This window comes from Anthonomus grandis, chromosome 2 (genome assembly GCF_022605725.1).
Source record: "Anthonomus grandis grandis chromosome 2, icAntGran1.3, whole genome shotgun sequence".
NCBI classification, from domain to species: Eukaryota; Metazoa; Arthropoda; class Insecta; order Coleoptera; family Curculionidae; genus Anthonomus; species Anthonomus grandis.
Genome location: NC_065547.1, coordinates 16,575,434 through 16,596,066, shown reverse-complemented (window position 1 = coordinate 16,596,066; position 20,633 = coordinate 16,575,434). Strand labels below are relative to the sequence as shown.

At 31.5% G+C, this 20,633-nt stretch overlaps 1 protein-coding gene and 1 long non-coding RNA gene across 13 annotated transcripts in view; both read left to right on the top strand.

The window, feature by feature from the left end:
• The first annotated feature begins 4,661 nt into the window (after positions 1–4,661).
• The window catches only part of LOC126733597 (uncharacterized), a 166,962-nt gene continuing 150,990 nt past the window's right edge, over positions 4,662–20,633 (top strand). For 6 of the 12 annotated variants that reach the window (XR_007659783.1, XM_050436957.1, XM_050436960.1 and 3 more), the window contains exons 1-2: positions 4,662–4,936; positions 4,994–5,336. Coding sequence is in view for 11 of the 12 variants with exons in the window: in XM_050436957.1 (XP_050292914.1) it covers positions 4,755–4,936; positions 4,994–5,336 (525 nt within the window). In the remaining variant the exon portion in view is untranslated. The remainder of the gene's footprint in view (positions 4,937–4,993; positions 5,337–20,633) is intronic. The other 6 variants (XM_050436953.1, XM_050436955.1, XM_050436954.1 and 3 more) reach the window with 1 other exon arrangement.
• LOC126733609 (uncharacterized) lies at positions 11,513–14,856 on the top strand. The gene is made up of 2 exons (XR_007659790.1): positions 11,513–12,619; positions 12,684–14,856. It is a non-coding gene; the product is annotated as an uncharacterized LOC126733609 (long non-coding RNA).

Below are 20,633 nucleotides of genomic sequence, written 5' to 3'. Positions count from 1 at the left end.
TTAAGTTAGGAGTAAGCCAGGGTGCTTTGCATTTGGAGACTTTTATGGTTATAATAGGCGCATGCTGATCAAAAGTAGAGAGAATATGCTGGTTCAAAATATTAAGCTTTCTATCAATATCATTTTCCCTTAAAAAGCTATGCCAATCCTTCTAAATCCTGTTCAAAATTATCAAAGTTAAAATTTTGATAGTCTCTTATATTTATTATTCAAGGTTTTACTTTTGTTATAGATATATTCAAAATACAGTACGTCAGGCTATGATCCGAAATATGGTTTGTATACTTAAGATACCAGATGAAATTACTCGATCAGGACAGGTTAAAAATATAGGATCCAGAAGTCTGCTAGTATATTGCGTAGTCCTAGTTGGCTCACTGATTACTTGATTCAAGTTATAAGACTGCAAACAGGAAGCAATGAGATTGCCAAGGTCAAAAAAATCTGAGTTAAAATCTCCCAAACATATGATCTGATCAAAAATGGGGCATAAGTAGGAAAAAACATTATCACAATCTGATAAAAGTTCATTACTTAGGTTAAAATCAAAAGAAAAAGTTTAATATTATTCCTGACATAAGCCGCTATACCTCCACCCCTACCGACTCGGTCGCACCGTAAAAACTTGTAACCCTGAATTTGAAAAGCATCAGATTTATCGTTTTCAGATAACCATGTTTCGGTGAGAAAAAAATATCAAAGTTTTGAGCCTCAAATAAAATTCTAAAATCATTAAAGTTAGTAAACACTGATCTAATATTCAGGTGTCCAATTTTCATTTTACACAAGTAAATTCTCTCAAAATAACAAAAATGTAAATCTTCTAATGCAAAATCAAAACAAAAAATAACATATAAATAGAAGTAATATACCTATTACTACCATTTAATAAATAAAAAATATGTATTAACAATGCAAAAAAAAACAATATTTAAGGAGTTTACAGTACCTTTTAGTTTTGAGTTTTAACAATGTCATCTAGATCTTGCTGTGTGGAAATTCGATGCACTATATTATCCTTACACTTCACATATACACTACCATGCAAAACCCAAGCACTCCTGTAAGAAAACACTTTAACCGCATTTTCGAATAATCGCAATCGATCTTTTGTTAGGTCCTCTTTTATTTGGATACCCGTAGATTTCAACAATTTTCGCTGTTTGAGAACTGATGCCCGGGCTGCTTCAGATGCAAACTGTACTAGTACTGAAGGCGGCTTATTGCTTTGCAATTTTGGTACGATCCTATAGCATTTTTTTATGGCAGAATTTGGAATGTTCGCATTCATTTTGTCATTAAATAGTCTAGTTACTTTTTCCTGCAAGTTTTCATTCTGACCAGATTGAAATCGAAAAATGCGAATGTTGTTAATGCGCAGGGACTGTTCTTGGTCATCCAAACGGCTACGCAATAGTTTATTTTCTTTCTGTAGGGCGGAGATTTCCATTTTTACTGAAGCAATTCCCTTTGTATGAAGAAGAATTTGCTCTTCAAACTTTTTTTCGACCATGTTTGCAACCTTACCGGCTATTTCTTCTAGAAATTTATCGGTAAAAACTCATAATACCAGACTTGAATCTTGATGTCTCGAATGTCACTGGATGAAAGAACCATGATGGCGGCAGGTAAATAGACAAGCAAAATATAAAAAAGGCCCTTCCGCTACCCTTAGATCACAACACTAGTACTAAAAACTCACTTTAAACTTAACTTTTTACAAAAATTGTAGAGCGACGAAGACTACGTGTTGTTCGTTAGCACGCCATCTATATAATTAAATGGACAATAAATCTAAATTAATATAATATTAAGCCCATCACAACCATAAGCTTTACTTTTTATGGAAAGAATAATTCTTATTACCTCGATTTCGGTTATTTCTTGCAATTGAAAAGCATGTTCAAAATTTTTAACTAAATTAATATCATAAAACTGCAGCAGATTCTGATTTGCCTGATACGGATTAGTGCAGTTCGAGGTAAAAAAAAATATTAATTAAGTTTACATCACATAATTCTGAAGGAATGTTCTGTTGTCTATTTTTAACAACAATAAAGTTTTTTCAGTTCTGCCCAGGTTTCCCTACTTGATAAATTGGAATTAAATTTTGTTCGTAAAAAGGCTTTTTCTCATTACGAATCGCTGCCATCGTGAAATTGCGCAATTGCTTATAATAATCATAGGCCGCTGGCTGTCTTGTAGTTTTAAAGTTACCTAACGCTCGCTTCGATTTCGTAATTTCTGAAGAAGCCTTATATTTTCAGTTATCCAGGGAGCGTATTTGTAGTTACGATTGCGTTTAAAGGTTTTAATAGGTGCATGTCTGTCAAAAAGAGCTAGCATGGTGGCAGTGAAAAATTACAATGAAAAAGATAGAGACAGAAAACTCAGAATATACCCTTGTGGTACACCATATAATGTTTTTTTTGCTTCGAGAGTACCTTCTTCCTCTAGGAGTTTATTTTAATGACTCTCTGTTGTCTACTAGTTTAATTTGATTTAGATAGTTCTAATGCTGTTGCCCTTATGCCATCATCTTTCCATTTTAGCAAGAAGCAGGCTGTGATCAACACTGTCAAAAGCCTTTAACAGGCTCAACCCAATGCCGTTGCAACCTGCTCATGAAGAAATAGACAAATGCTGTTACAGTTTTAAGATTCTGGTTAAAAATGTTATTGACATTTGACAATAATGATATTGGTGTGTAGTTTTCAATATTTTCTTTCTCATTTTTTTTGTGAATTGGTAAGATCCAGCTTTCTTTAAGGCTTCGGCCTAAGTGGGGTATCTTGGAAAGTCGTTATTGATGATATGTGTTACTAAAGTTTGGCTTATAAAAATGCATATGTTTTTAATATTTTAACTGGGATTTCATAAGCACCTACAGACTGTTTTTATTTACCAATAATAATAAAGATCTTATGAGAATATTTTACATAAGTTTATTTTATATTTAGCTTTATCATTTTGTTTTTACTACCTTTATTTTTACTTTTTGTTAAGTAAAGTTGACTTTTATTTTGGCCTAGTTCTAATCTACTAGGTTTCTATGATTCTTTGCTTTGCATACTGTGGGTACTGCACATTATTTATTCTACATATTTAAACATTTTCAGATTTATTGTAATAATGCAAGCGTTCCTTCTTTTCTCCAGCGTGACAGCGTGATTGGCGCCCCAGGATTGATTAAATAAGATTGTTGGATAGGGGTTCAATAAAACTAAAGCTTCTTTAATTAATACGTCGATGTTTCAGGACACTACAATAATAAACGGGTATTACAAGTTAATATAATAAATGTTTTTTTAGATACTACTTTTTTAAATATAATGATTTTTTAAATTGATGACTATAAATATATTAATGAATAAATAAATAAATTTGTATAAATAAATAGATAAAATACATTAAATTTGTAAAACTTAAGAGAGAAAAAAAACGAGATAGGTACATACATAAATATATATAAAAGTCACTTCTCCAATTGTACAGAATTAATGTGGCATCTATATATTTACGTTAATTTATTTGTTAATATCCTATTTATAAAGTTGTCAATTTAAAAAAACATTAAATTGAAAAAAATAATTATTATAATATTAACTTGTAATACCCGTTTACTATTGTAGTGTCCCGAGGATGACTATAAAGGTTGAAACGTCAACATATAAATTAAAGATCTTTAATTTTATAGCACCTTTCTCTCTTCTTGAATTACTTCTTGTACTTATACAGGGTGTTCATTTGGAAACTTCCCACCACGGATTTATCGAAAACCACTGTTTAAAAAAAACGCCGAAATACGTCAAAGGGTTTGTCAAGGGGAACAACTTTCTAACCTAAAATTACTTCACCCTCTGCCCCCCAGGATTATCCCCTTAAAAATTTGAAATGGCAAGGGGTATCGAGTAATAGCGTATTTCGGCGTTTTTTTTCGATAAATCCGTGGTGGGAAGTTTTCAAATGAACACCCTGTATGTAGCTCTGATGGTACATTAATTATTATTATTAATTAATGGTAAATATATAGTTTAGCCCCTTTTCTATCAATCGTATCTGAAATTATAGGATAAGGCTTAAAATGTGTGTTATTCCAACTTAACCCACTATAACAGTAGTGAAAAACGAATTTTCGAGAACTTATATTTCTGTAAAATTTACTCATTATGATAAAATAATATTACGATTTCTCGCATCTTAGTGTCGAAACTAGACCCTATTTTACCATAATTATAAATGCGGTTTTCAGAAGAGTTGGGTTGGGTTTATAATGAGAGGTACGATTAAAATGTATACGTGTCAAAATGATTTTTTTTGTTTTTTTTTTGGAAAAAAATCCACTTGAAAATTTGATATTTTGCAATCAGAATATCTTTTTCAGTGAAGTTACACAAATTTTAAGCCTTTGCCATAATTTTAGTTGCAATTTTCAGAAACGTTGCTAAGCTAGTACTTTACCTTTTCTCAATTTTTTTAAATAGCAAAATAAATAAATAAATCAACACCTTTGACATTTTCCAGAGTCCTTCTAATCCCAAATTTTTCTCAATTACCTACATATTTTATCCAGTAAGTCCTCCTACTAACAAAACAACATCCTCCACCTCCATTATAATTCACATAAGGTGGCTCCAATACGGCCACCAGTTTCCTATCAACTTCACACATCATTTGCGCAGCGAATGTCGCGTTGACGTCTCATCATGATTTTTTGCCCATTCGATCAAAATTAACGTGGAAACTCATCGAAAATGTATAAATTCCTTTGTGCCAACATCACCAAGCCCCGTAACGTAAGTAACGCATACAAAAAACTCGTGCAAGCCCAAAAAGTACACCAAGACAGTAGCAAACCTTCTTCAGCACCCGGACAAAAAAGACCCACGACAGAAGGCCAACATGAGGAAAATCAGGAGTTTGAAGATGAAAATATGTAAGTATTAGCGTTTTAAATAAATTGTTTTTCAAAGTAAAAAAATATTTAATTTAGGACCAACAGGCCTTCTACTAGCCCCTCGCATCTACAAAGGTCCACAGCCCTCCCACCTGTGTCACTGCCGACCTTTAAACCGTTTCCTGAAGTCACCCCATTAAAAATGAAATCTTATCCAAAGTTTTATACGGGCCATTTTATCCGGATTGACCCACCTACCCCTAGTATATCCAAGAAGTACTACCACGTGTACTCGATTAACGGGCCGTCATTGAAACGTTCCAACGGATCGTTAAAAACGAAGAAATTAACGGAGCAGGATAGGGAGAATTATTTGTCGGCTTTGGAGAGTCTCCATGATATTGAGAGGAATAAGTCGGGTTTTCAGTTTAAGGCTGTCGTGAGTATTATTTGATTACTTATTTATTCACATAAATGACACTTTGGGTCCATAGAAATTTGACATATTTGATAAAATTGTTATTTATTTAAGCCTCTAACAGGCAACTTGCCTGATAAGAAATTGGTTACATGTTAGGTAATAATAAAATAACTAAACTAAACTTAAACAAAATTTCTGTAGATTGGATTAAGTTAAATATGTGTCAGTGGATTGGTCAAGACATAAATACTATCCTTAGTGAAAAAGCTTAGGTACTTAGTTCACGAATGAGCCGCGTTCTGTAAAAATGATAAATTTAAAAAATGGGTGTTCTTCAGGAAATTGTATACAATTTAATCAAAAAGTAATTTTTTGCGAAGGTGTGAACATTTGGTACACATGTTTTCAAGTTCTGCCAAATTTCAATTTTTTTTTTACTATTTTAAAAAGATTTTTTATTATTTAAATAATTTTTTATTTAATAATAATAATAATAATAATAATAATAATAATAATAATAATAATAATAATAATAATAATAATAATAATAATAATAATAATAATAATAATAATAATAAATGGCCTTTATTTTATACTTGGCGAAGTTCAGCATAACTGTTTGGCTTAACCAAGTATTCAATTTAAAAAATTGCAATAAAAAGATTACAATGAAAATAAAAAATGTTATGAATTTGAAAATTTTCGCAAAAACGTGTGCTACATTATGGATAGTAGTTCTAGTTAATAGTTTTTTGTAAATATAGGTAGGTACTTTATTTTTCAAAACTTTAAATAAAAAAGGCGCAAAATGAAGTTAAGCATGTTATCCATGTTAAGCCATTTTAGCTCCGAAAGCTTGCCGCTCACAGCGTCACGTACACAAAACGACTGCAAGAGTTTTGAATTCTTTGGTACTTTTTTATCAATCACGTTGAAAAACGGGTAATATATAAAATTACAATAGTTACAGCTAGATGAAACAAGTGTTTTACAAAGTTGTATTTAAGTTCATGTTTAAGAAGTGTTTTAAGAATGTGTGTTTTTATACAGATTTCTCAAAGACATGTAGCAATTCTGCATACTTTTACCTAGCTGGGAGCTAAACCGAAGTTCTTGATCTAGCCTAACTAAGCCTAAATTTTTGAATTCTTTGACAGTTTCTTTTTTATTTTACTCCCATCAATGCTAATATAAAAATTGTTAGAAGCCAACTCTGAATTTGGTCCAAAATACATAATTGCTCACTTATTTGCGTTTATTTTTAACCCATTATTTATTGAAAAATCAAAAATATTTATTAACCACCCATTTAGTTTTAACGCAGTCGCTTCAGCGTTTCCCTTATCAATTACAGCGTTTTATTGTGTATCATCCGCGTATTGGTGCGTATATTACAGTTTCTTACACATTTATTTAAATCCATTGTGAAAATAATAATTAGAAGTGGCTCTAGATTGGAAGATTTTTATGTCCTATTAGGATCCCTATTCTTAGAACATTGAAAGGCTAAAAACAGCAACTTTTTTATAAAAGATAAAAACACAAAATCTACAGCATCAAAATGAAAAAGGTTACATGTTTCGCTCGACTAGAGCATCATCAGACCTATAATAATTAAGATGATGTAACCCGAAAAAAGGAAAATTCAACAAAAACATACACAAAACATCTAACATATAAATAAACAAAGCTTACAATAAAACTCATAGAACTCAACTAAACAATCAAATCACCTTATACATTTCAGAAATCTAATCATCACTTGAGGTTCTAGAATTATTTAAGGTTATTAAAAACTAGATTACTATCAAGTTCAAACTTTTCATTAACACAGGACAGATCTAGGCTTTTAAAAGCTTACTAATTTCCATTGTCTCCAGCAAGTCTAGTTTTTTACTTTTATTGCACTGATGAAATATTTTTATATTTTGGCTGTCAGGAAAATTATATTTGGAGTCGTGGAGGTGATTCGCAAAAGTCGATCTAGTGACTGTGATATCGGTATTTTTAAATTTATTATATTGGGCATTGTGTTTACTAATCCTAGTAGAAATCTTCCTACCAGACTGGCCGACGTACACTGCAGGGTACTCTTTACACCTAATGTCATAGGTTAGTAAGTTTAACATTAGCACAGGGGCAAAGGGGATGTTTTGTTTACAAACATATTCATCGATTTTCTGTTGTCAAGTTTACACGCATTTTCAAAAGAGGAAATTTTCGGTTATATTTCAACATATATAATAATGTTATTGCTGTATGTCTTATGTTAGTTTTTGGATTAAAAATAAAAAGTAGAAATAGATAAAGTCCAGTGCAACGATATATTAGAATGGTCACCCGTCAAAACACCAGCATTCCACCTGCCAAACAATGTCATCCACCTTCTATTTACATTGTTTGACAAGTAAAATGCTGGTGTTTTGACGGGTGACTATTCTAATATATCGTTGCACTGGACTTTATATGTTATTCTAAGCCCAAAAATAACATCTTCAAGGCAAAAAAATAATTATAACCTACCCTCTTATTCCTAAAACTGCTTAGGAAAGATAACTTTTTGAAGAGACTAATCTGGCAAACCCTCGTGCAAAGTTTCAAAAAATTTTAATAAGTGAATATTGAATTATTCAATTAAATGTAATTGCAAAATTACCAAATTTTCGGTTCAGGTAAAACCAGACACCAGCCACCAGCAAACAATTTGTTATAAGGCTTTGTCAAATCTGACATACAGCCGAATACAAGAAATGTTTTTTTTTTCGTTTTATCAATCTCACAACCATACATTCAAAGTAAGACACGTTAACATTACTTTTTTATTTAAAATTTTATTTAATATAACGATGAAGTTAAACCAATAACAATTATTATTATCGATTATTAAAAAAATAATTTTATCTTACTTAGAATTGAATTAAACCAATAGCAGTATCTGAAATATTTTCAATTTAGTTTCCCATCAAGCATATCTGGTCCATTTTAACCATTAAACCTATTGTTAGTAAATTCGAGTCCAAAGACATTGCAATAAATAATTGTAAATGTTTAACTTATAAGATCGAGAATAGATCCCAAAAAAAGAGAGAACAGAACTCTTAATATTTTACTAAGTGTGGAAAAATAAAATACAATAACTTTTTTAACAATAATAGAGAATTACATAAAAACATCAATTAATCCAATGTTCAAACAACGCTCCATTAATGGCTAAACAATATCCTAACCAATCATAAAATTCATTTCTAACGTTACTAAGTTGATATTGGGAAATTTTATTACATTCTAACGAAATAGCGTTTTGTAACTGGTTTAGATTCTCAAATTTTACACTTTTATAAATGATACTTTTTAAATGACCCCCACAAAAAGAAGTCATTCGGTGAAAGATCAGGTGACCTGGTTGGCCAAAGTATCCGGTACCGTGGACCAATAATATTGCCGTTAAAAGCATTTTCCAAGCACTCTCTAACCATACGGGCATTATGGGCCGGGCAACCATCCATTTGGTACCAGATCATTTGATCTTCCTGAACAACTTCTTCCAAGGCGGGTCCAATTTGATTTTGAAATAAGTCCAAATAGGTTTCAGCTGTTAGGTTATAGTCCATAAAAAAGAGTCTAATGATATGGTGTCCGATAATTCCCACGAATACATTTGTTTTTTGGGGTTACTTTGTCCGAGTATGAACAAAGCGATGTTCATTTTCTTGGCTCCAATACCGGCAATTCTGAACATTTGGTTCATTGTTGAGGGTAAATGTACATTTATCGATAAAACAAATATTTCTTAAAAAATTCCTATCATTATTTGCTCTTTCCATCATTTTAAAACAAAATGCCATTCTTCGCTCTTCATCTCCTTCCTGCAGCTCTTGATGTTTCGTGAATTTATACGAATATTTGTGTTTTTTTAAAGTGCGCAATACCGTTGTATGATGTTTATTTACCTCTTGCCCAAGAACCCTCGCACTAACCATCTTGTTTTCCTCCACACTCAGTAGAATATTAAGATCTCTTTTCTCTCTTTCTTCGGCTCTATTTTCGATATCCTGAGTTGAACACGATAGTCAGGATATCGGGCCAAATTCGGATATCTTTCTTGATAAAGATTAGATGCTGCTAGAGCATTTCCTCTGCATTCACCATTAATGAGATGCATGTTTGCATATTCTTGGGCGGTATACGGCAAGGGCATAATAAATGATTAACCAATAAAACAAACAGCTCAAAGAACACAGTCCACAGGAAAATGAACTTAAAAACAAATCCAAAGCAAAAGGTAACAGAAACGTTAGGATACAAGCAAAAAAGTAGTTAGTTCACGAAATACTGTAAACAAACTAAATTCTAAAAATAGAAGGTGATAAGAATTACCTTTGCTCTTGATTTTTTTTTAATTTTAAGTTAAATAAAGTCGAAATTATACCCATTTGTAGTTACGTCATCCAGGTGAGAAAAAACGTATGGCGTTGATATTTTTGCCAATCAATATTAGGTTATAAACTTTACCATCGCCTTCAGAAATTAATAGTCTGCTATGTATTTTTATACGTTCAGAAATTAACAAATGATTTATTTTAGCAGCATATTATTATATTTTTAAATTCATGTATATACTTTCATTCCCAAAAAATTTAAAAAAATTTTGTAGTATTTATTGTATTATTAACAAACTTAACAATTAACAAATATTATTATAATTAATCATAAATAGTGGGAAAAATCAGATCAGGATTACGCTGCTCATATATTTTCCAAGCAAAAGACCGCAAAAACCAAATCTACAACATATTTGAAAAGTAGAATTCGGCACGATCAGTAGACGTAACAAAACCGAGCTTACAAAAATTGTGAATAATGGTATAAAATTATTTTAACTCACTGGAAAAAATTTAAATACTGACAATTTAATTTACTTGTTCATGAAAAAAAATGCTGCTTAAAGGAATATGTTATGCATTAAAATGAAAATACCATTCCAAAAAATAAAACATACAAAGTCAAAAAAAACACGCCATATTGCATTACAAAGTTAATGAAATTGCAACGTAATGATTGAATACTTAAACGACGATCATAAAATAAAATTTGCTAGAACAAAAAAAGCTTAATCAATCTCGTCAGTATTGTCAGAGTCAGAACTGAAATCAAAGATATTGTCTTCGTCATCGTCGTCTTCGTCAGTCGTAATCACAAGTGGCAGAATGTCATAGGCATTATACATTTGTATTGCCTCCCAAGCCTTTTCAATTACCTTTTCTGTATGGAAAACATATTTTTGCCAATGATCTATAGAAATTTCGTTTATTACCCTTTCCCATGTAGTCAGAACTTCTGAAGGTGACCCCTTAAAATTGGAAATATATTGATCATATTTTCGTTTACATTCCGACCATACCATTTCAATTGCATTAAACTGGCAATGATATGGTGGCAGTCGCAAAATTTTGTGTCCTGAAGGTTTAACATATTCATCAAGGAAGTACTTTTTTCACTAGGGCAGTTTCTGCGTGCAATACTCCATATTTTACCTTTCATGGCTTTTTCTGGAAAGCCAATATTCTTTTTCTTCAACCATTCGGTCAGTCTCTGCTTTGTCCAAGATTTTCTCGGGATTTTTTCTAATAAACCAGAATGGTAACAGGCATTGTCCATGATTATAAATGACTTTGGGAGAAGATTTGGAACCAGCTGAGTTTTAAACCAGTTTTCGAAGTTTTTCCTGTTCATATTGTCATGATAATCTCCCGTCTTTAATCCACTCTTGAATATTAAATTTGCACCCTTGATGAAGCCATCTTTGGTTCCGGCGTGGACCACGATATAACGATGACCTTAAAAATAAAAGATAATTCAATTCTCTTCTTTTAGAAATCATTCTTCCAGAACATAAATTTAATATAATTAATAAGTAATGTTCCATGCACATACGAGTAGTGTATGGAGTTAAATTCTCTCATATTGTCTTAGAGAGAAATTATATGAAACTATGAAACAGATGAAATTATGAAGTTAGAGGGCCCTTACAAGGGCAATAGTTTTTATTAAAAAAAAATCTAAAAAGATAACCAGATAATTTTTACCTTCACTGTTTTTCCTTCAATCCGTGTGCTTGGTGTCATCTTGCCAGCTACTACGAAATGATCCCTTGCTAAAAATCCACGTCTCGTCAATGAAAACTGGAGTAAAACCTTCCGGACCTATATTTCTATTTTTGATATACTCCCTTAAAAAATTGATTCTTTTATGAACAATATTTGGCAAGTCCATCAAATATTTTCTGTTATTTGATTTTTTCCACTTGAAGCCTATACAATTGATCCATCTTCTTAACGAGTCAATGGAAAACTCAAAATATTCAATTTCTTCCCTGAACTTTTCTCTTATTATTGCCAATATTACATATTCTTTTCTGGCGTACATAGAATAAATTGTGTTCCGAATTCTATGTTTCAAATATGTTGTAATTTTGGCTTTTGCTGCCTTTTGCTTGGAAGATATACGGGCTGCGTAATCCTGATCTGATTTTATCCCATTCTTCTTTATGTTTGCGAACGTTGTTGTGCTCAATTTTGTTGCATCTGCGGCTCGCTGTATCACATTCTCAATTTGAACAATTCCGTTTCGGACTTGTTTCTTTTCCAGTTGAAAAAAAAACAATATATTTATTAAAATAATCAGCTGCGATTGTTCATTATACCTATTATATCTTTTTTTAGGCATTATCTTACACTTTTCGAAATAACTTTCAAGAACAAGTTGACAAACCAATATTTTTGATTGACAGTGATGGATATTTCACATAACCTAGTATATAAAAGATGAATAGTCATCAGACACCAATTTTTTTAAAAATTTTGTCAAAGATTCAAAAGATTTCAAAAATATATAATATGTTAATATTTGGTTTAGCCGTTTTCCCAATATTTATCTTTAAAAAATTAAAAAATAAAACTGTTTACCCGAATCCCCGTTGCTATGGTGTTTATCGGTAACAATAAAATAAATAATGTTATTTGTTGGGCTGTCACTGTCAATGTTTCTGCTATTTCTTTTGAATATGGGTTATACCGAAGAAGAAAAGTTTGAAATTATGAGGTGGTTTTACAAAAACAACAATAATGTTTCTCGAGCGCAAGCTGAATATCACCGTATTCATCCCGAAATGAGAGTTCCTGCTAGGTCCACTTTTTATTACACTGAAAGGAGTATGAGAAACCACAAAAATCTACAAAGAAAAAAACGAACAGTTTTAGCTAACGCGGATGAAGAACTACAAATTTTATTATATTTTCAAGGTAAAAAGTTATTTTATATTTAAGAGCCTTATAAGAATTATAATTTATGCTTTGATTTTTGTAGAAAAACCATATTTATCAACCGTAGATGCTAGTAGACACTTTCAATGCTCTAGATCTAAGATTCAAAGAGTTCTTTAGAAATATGGATATCATCCTTACAAATTGATGCCAGTACAAAAATTAACAAATAATCATGAAATAAGAAGGCTAACAGACTGTAATCAGATGTTAGATATAAAAAACGTAGATAACGATATCTTTAATAAAATCTTGTGGACGGATGAAGCTGTATTTACAACAGCAGGGATGTATAATAGAAAAAATACTCACATGTGGGCACCAGCAAATCCTCACGCATACTTCGAAATAAAAAAACAGGGCAGAATGTCATTAAATGTGTGGTGTGGTATCCTTAGAAACCAAATAATTGGACCCATTATATTTCAAAGATCTTTGACTGGAAATAGGTATTTGCGGTTTCTAGAAAATGAGATTGAAGCTTTATTAGAAGAAATACCTTTAAGAGAATATACCAATATTATATGGCATCAAGATGGCGCCCCGCCTCAAAACTTTAGGCCAGTAAGGATTTTTTTAAATAATCGTTTTATTCAGTGGATTGGAACCCATGGTACCATTAACTGGCCACCAAACAGCCCTGATTTGACTCCTCTAGATAGTTTTTTATGGGGGTATCTTAAAAATGAAGTTTATAAGGAAAGAAGTGAAAATTTGGAGGAATTAAGGGAAAAAATTCAAAGAAGTATAAACTCCTTAAATGAAGAACACCCTGAATATATTTCAAATGCTCTGTTAAAACTGGACAAAGATTATAGAAACTGCGTTGAAAATAATGGCGGCCATATACAACATTTGTAAATATTTAAAGAAACAAGGCTCAAAGGTTTTTTTTTTCAAAAAACCAAATTTTTTTAAACATGATGAATTAAATATTAACATTTTATATATTTTTGAAATTAGAAAAAAAAATTCTTTCATTTAAAGTAAAAATATACAAGGGGTTCCATTTAAAAAAAATTAATGAAAATAAACGAATTAATGAAATAAACACAAATAACTTTGTGTTTTTTATTAACTTTGCGATACCCCTGTATTATATTTTATAACATTTCCTGGCGATTTAAGGTAAACCCTATAACTTTTATATCAAACTTTTTTTTCCACCTCGTATAGTAACCGAGCCAGGCTCTGTCTAAATATAAAAGACAACCCTGTACATTCATCGGTAAAACAAATATTTCTTAAAAAATTCCTATCATTATTTGCTCTTTCCATCATTTTAAAACAAAATGCCATTCTTCGCTCTTCATCTCCTTCCTGCAGCTCTTGATGTTTCTAGAATTTATACGAATAATATTTGTGTGTTTTTAAAGTGCGCAATACAGATGTATGGTGTTTATTTACCTCTTGCCCAAGAACCCTCGTACTAACCATCTTGTTTTCCTCCACACTCAGTAGAATATTAAGATCTCTGTTCTCTCTTTCTTCGGCTCTATTTTCGATATCCTGAGTTGAACATGATAGTCAGGATATCGGGCCAACAAACTAAATTCCAAAAATGTTTGTTGTTTATTGCTATGGTGATAAGAATTACCTTCGCTCTTGATTTTTTAAAATTCTAAGTTAAATAAAGTCGAAATTATACCCATTTGTAGTTACGTCATCCAGGTGAGAAAAAACGTATGGCGTAGATATTTTCGCCAATCAATATTAGGTTATAAACTTTACAATCGCCTTCAGAAATTAATAGTCTGCTATGTATTTTTATACGTTCAGAAATTAACAAATGATTTATTTTAGCAGCATATTATTATATTTTTATATTCATGTATATACTTTCATTCCCAAAAAATTAAAAAAAAATCTTGTAGTATTTATTGTAATATTAACAAACTTAACAATTAACAAATATTATTACAATTAATCATAAATAATGGGACATAAACAACAAGTCCGAAACGGAATTGCACTTCAAATTGAAAATGTGATAGAGCGAGCCGCAGATGCAACAAAATTGAGCACAACAACGATCACAAATATAAAGAAGAATGGGATAAAATCAGATCAGGATTACGCTGCTCATATATTTTCCAAGCAAAAGACCGCAAAAACCAAATCTACAACATATTTGAAAAGTAGAATTCGGCACGAGCAGTAGACGTAACAAAACCGAGCTTACAAAAATTGTGAATAATGGTATAAAATTATTTTAACTCACTGGAAAAAATTTAAATACTGACAATTTAATTTACTTGTTCATGAAAAAAAATGCTGCTTAAAGGAATATGTTAACGCATTAAAATGAAAATACCATTCCAAAAAATAAAACATACAAACTCAAAAAAAAACACGCCATATTGCATCTCCAAGTTAATGAAATTGCAACGTAATGATTGAATACTTTAACGACGATCATAAAGTAAAATTTGCTAGAACAAAAAAAGCTTAATCAATCTCGTCAGTATTGTCAGAGTCAGAACTGAAATCAGAGATATTGTCTTCGTCATCGTCGTCTTCGTCAGTCGTAATCACAAGTGGCAGAATGTCATAGGCATCACACACTTGTATTGCCTCCCAAGCCTTTTCAATTACCTTTTCTGTATGAAAAACATATTTTTGCCAATGATCTAGAGAAATTTCGTTTATTACCCTTTCCCAGGTAGTCAGAACTTCTGAATGTGACCCCTTAAAATTGGAAATAAATTGATCATATTTTCGTTTACATTCCGACCATACCATTTCAATTGCATTAAACTGGCAATGATATGGTGGCAGTCGCAAAATGTTGTGTCCTAAAGGTTTAACATATTCATCAAGGAAGTACTTTTTTCACTAGGGTAGTTTCTGCGTGCAATACTCCATATTTTACCTTTCATGGCTTTTTCTGGAAAGCCAATATTCTTTTTCTTCAACCATTCGGTCAGTCTCTGCTTTGTCCAAGATTTTCTCGGGATTTCTTCTAATAAACCAGAATGGTAACTTGCATTGTCCATGATTATAAATGACTTTGGGGGAAGATTTGGAACCAGCTGAGTTTTAAACCAGTTTTCGAAGTTTTTCCTGTTCATATTGTCATGATAATCTCCCGTCTTTAATCCACTCTTGAATATTAAATTTGCACCCTTGATGAAGCCATCTTTGGTTCCGGCGTGGACCACGATATAACGATGACCTTAAAAATAAAAGATAATTCAATTCTCTTCTTTTAGAAATCATTCTTCCAGAACATAAATTTAATATAATTAATAAGTAATGTTCCATGCACTTACGAGTAGTGTATGGAGTTAAATTCCCTCGTATTGTCTTAGAGAGAAATTATATGAAACTTTGAAACAGATGAAATTATGAAGTTAGAGGGCCCTTACAAGGGCAATAGTTTTTATTTTAAAAAAATCTAAAAAGATAACCAGATAATTTTTACCTTCACTGTTTTTCCTTGAATCCGTGTGCTTGGTGTCATCTTGCCAGCTACTACGAAATGATAAAAATCCACGTCTTGCTAAAAATCCACGTCTCGTCAATGAAAACTGGAGTAAAACCTTCCGGACCTACATTTCTATTTTTGATATACTCCCTTAAAAAATTGATTCTTTTATGAACAATATTTGGCAAGTCCATCAAATATTTTCTGTTATTTGATTTTTTCCACTTGAAGCCTATACAATTGATCCATCTTCTTAACGAGTCAATGGAAAACTCAAAATATTCAATTTCTTCCCTGAGCTTTTCTCTTATTATTGCCAATATTACATATTCTTTTCTGGCGTACATAGAATAAATTGTGTTCCGAATTCTATGTTTCAAATATGTTGTAATTTTGGCTTTTGCTGCCTTTTGCTTGGAAGATATACGGGCTGCGTAATCCTGATCTGATTTTATCCCATTCTTCTTTATATTTGCGATCGTTGTTGTGCTCAATTTTGTTGCATCTGCGGCTCGCTGTATCACATTCTCAATTTGAACAATTCCGTTTCGGACTTGTTTCTTTTCCAGTTGAAAAAAAAACAATATATTTATTAAAATAATCAGCTGCGATTGTTCATTATACCTATTATATCTTTTTTTAGGCATTATCTTACACTTTTCGAAATAACTTTCAAGAACAAGTTGACAAACCAATATTTTTGATTGACAGTGATGGATATTTCACATAACCTAGTATATAAAAGATGAATAGTCATCAGACACCAATTTTTTTCAAAATTTTGTTGTCGCCGCTGTTTGGAATATGCTAAACAAAGATAAACAAAAATGACGTCATTACAAATGGATATAATTTCGACTTTAAAAACATTTTAAACATAACTTAAAAATTTGTTTAATTTTTTTACAATGATATCATAAGGTGAATTAGGGTTATTTTTTACTATAACACAATAATAGTAAACTGTGAAAAAATATCTATTTTTAAGGCGTAACAATCGAAAATCTGATCCAAGAGTAGGATTTTGGTGACTTCCACTCTAAAGTGCCAATATCTCGAAAAGCATCGATTTTTTACTAAGGTCATTTTATGTTTTTCTGGGTGCTTATGAGTTGCTCCATCAGCCCCTTCAGTATTATCGTTGACTTTCCAGACACCCCTGTATATATCTTAGAACATTGAAAGGCTAGAATTAGCATGGCCGTGGAATTATGGGCAGTTTGTTTGTTTGCAACATCTCTGATGCAATGATGCCAAATGCTTATGTAGAAATGGCAACAAACACACTTTATAATCATAAAAATTTGTCACTTATTTTTACAGGCGCAAAATAATACTATTCCTCTTTAATAAAATATGAAGCATTTTTGTCCATAAATATGATAAGATACTCTATAAAGAAGTCAACATTCAAAGTTAAATGAACGTAGATAACGTCCCTATATTAGAGAAAAAGGCAACAACATTGCAACGCCGCTCGATCGCATTGTTGATTCTCTACCAGTGCCCTTTGAATCTTTACCAGTGACGTCATCAAAAATATTTACATGATAAATATTTATTATTAACAGATTATGCTTTAAATTAGTTACTTTCATTAGAGTAAAGGTACTTATCTAATAAAAAACCATAAAAATTTAAATATTTCATAAATATAATAGATTTCTTAATAATAAGTGTTTATTATTCAACCTTTTTTTCTTTTTGAACCAAAAACTAAAGAAAAAACACAGAATTTCACAAATGCCAAATGTAAACAGCCGTTTGTTAAGATGACATTTCGCAAGATGATATCAGCTTTTGCTTGCGGTGTTGCAATTTTAAATTTTTTAGAGGCGGTTTTAGGAGTAAAAATGTTAATAATTTTTTTTTGCTTTGAAGTTTTATTTTTGTGCTTAGAATAACATATATCTATTTCTACTTTTTATTTTTAACTCAAAATCTTACATCAATAAGTTCAATTAACATTATTATATGTGTTATTATATAGCTGAATATTTCCTCTTTTGAAAATGTGTGTAAACTTGACAACAGAGAATCGATTAATATGTTTGTAAACAAAGCACGCCCGTTGCCCCTGTGCACATGTTGACCTCAAACAAAATCGTTGTTTACTAATTCTAGCCTTTCAATGTTCTAAGATATCTGTTTGTTTTTATTGTAAAAAAAAACCTTAATAACTCAACAATAACTTTTTGGAATCACGCTTTTGAATTTCCACGCTTCAATTAATATTTTGATTATCTTAGTCCCTGTTAAACGCATTGTAAATAATTTCAATTAATAATACAAGGGAAACTTTTATATAATTGACACTTATTTGAAGACTTTAATTTCGTCTAGTTTCAAAACCTGACAAATTCATACAGGTCAATTTTTTAGAACCAAAAAACTGTTTTGCTATGAGAACTCTTTCCTATCTGCGTTTTATTATGTTATTATTTAGAGGAATAATTGAATAACTTCAAAAAAAGTTTTAAACAGTACGTCAAATTGTAGTAAATTAAACGGATTTGTAGGTACTTAAAACTTGCACATGTGGGTTTATCAAAGTTTGATTTATTTTTTTGCAAAAAACTCGTAATATTATTTTATATAATATTACGAGTTTTAATGCAATATACAAAGTAATATTATTTATTTGAACAAATGAGAATTAAATATTAACCAATTAGATCTGGAACTTCCTCAACAGGTTCACAAAAATTATTACTAATGTCAGGATCCTCTGGATTTCCACAATTCTTGACATCATTGTATTTTTGAAAAACATCAGAAGTATTTTAATGCTTTTGTTGCTTGCCAATTTTCTCCCCAGTGTTTTTCTAACAGGTCGTATTCACGTGTTCACGTCTTTACGTCCTGCAGCTTCTCCTTACTAGGACGTACACCACTTAATACGATTGGTTGTAGGATACTTGCTGCTGACTTCCTTTTTTGAAAACCGATTGGTAGGCACCAAGATCCGACCTGTAGGATTGTTCACCTCGAACTGTTATTGCCTTGGTCTCTGCTCTCCTTAGGAAAAATCTTTTAGACATATTGCATTTAAAATGCCACTGAGCAGGAGGTTTGACTGAATTTTGGGTATCCTTTTTCCAGTTATAAACAACCCAATTAATATATAAACGGTTCCATGTTCTTTAAATATTGTAAGATACTCTTGTGGAAGTACTATGGTATCATTTTTTCTTAATAACTTTTTCTATGCGTGCAAAAACCTTGTCTTGAGGAATAAACGAGTGACCAGCCACAGGGAATGTAAGTTCCAGGTTTTTCTCACAGCCAGTTGTCATCTACACCTAACCATTTTGTGCACATCTTTGTCCCCCCACATCCATCTGCTATCAAGCGTACAGTATAAAAGCCCCTAAAGTTTGTATTGCAGATCTTGTGAAAAACCGCGCTGGCAATCATTGACTCAGATTATGAATATAAAAACACATTGTTTTTTGAAACGGGATCATGTGAAGTACCTGTCACTGCAGCAAAATTATAGGTATACAGGGTGTTATTATATACTCAGGAGATTCTATAAGTAATTTAAAGATGAAAAGTTCACATAAACATAGGTCCAAAACTGCTTCATTTTCAAGATACGGAGTGTCAAACTTTTTTTAAAAATCATTTTTTTTTTATTTATCTTAATAAGCTTTCAGTCGATTTTGTTCAAATTAAAAAAAAAAAACATTTTTAGTTTTACCCTTAAACTTTTATTTCGATAAAAAAAATTAACAATAAATAAGACCAGACCTATAATAGTTGCTGAAAACGCTCTCCTTCAAGCTCAATGCAAACATTAGCTCGTCTGAACATTTATTGCCGAACTCGTTGAAATATTCCCGGCGTAGATGTCTTATCTGATCACATGAATCCCGTATTCGTTGGGTTAATTCTTCTTCAGTGCTGAATGGAGTTTTGTAAACGAAGGACTTTAAATGCCCTCAATGAAAAAAATCTAAAATCTAAATCCGGAGTTTTCTCCAAAAGTTGCATCTAGAAATTGGCGAGATACTATGCTGAAGTGAGGTGAAGCCCCATCATGCATGAGCTAATGTGGCTCCTCTTAGTTCTAGTGGAACATTTTCTAATAGTCCCAAATTAAATATAATTCCAAAAAATTACGATATTCTTGACCATTTCATCTTGGGGGTAAAAAATTAGGTCCAATGAGATCCAATACCAACCCAAACATTTACGGAAAACTGTTACTGAAAATTAACTTCTGTAACCGCATGGGGATTTTCTTCAGCCCAGATAGGATTATTGTGAAAGTTCATAATTGAATTTCGGGAAAAACACGCTTTATCGGTAAATAAAATACCGGATAGAACTCTTGGAAACGCTACCTGTTGTTGCAAGCCAATTACAGTAAACAACTCGTTGGAGAAAATCGGCGGGTAATAACGCTTGAACAACGCTGTATGTGGTAAGGATACAGCTGATATTCTCTTAAAATCTGCCATACAGTAAATTCAGAAATATTTAATTGTTCAGCAATTTTGCGTATACTTGTAGAATCTTGAATTGCGTATACTTCTATCGGGGCTATGCTCAACTTCATGT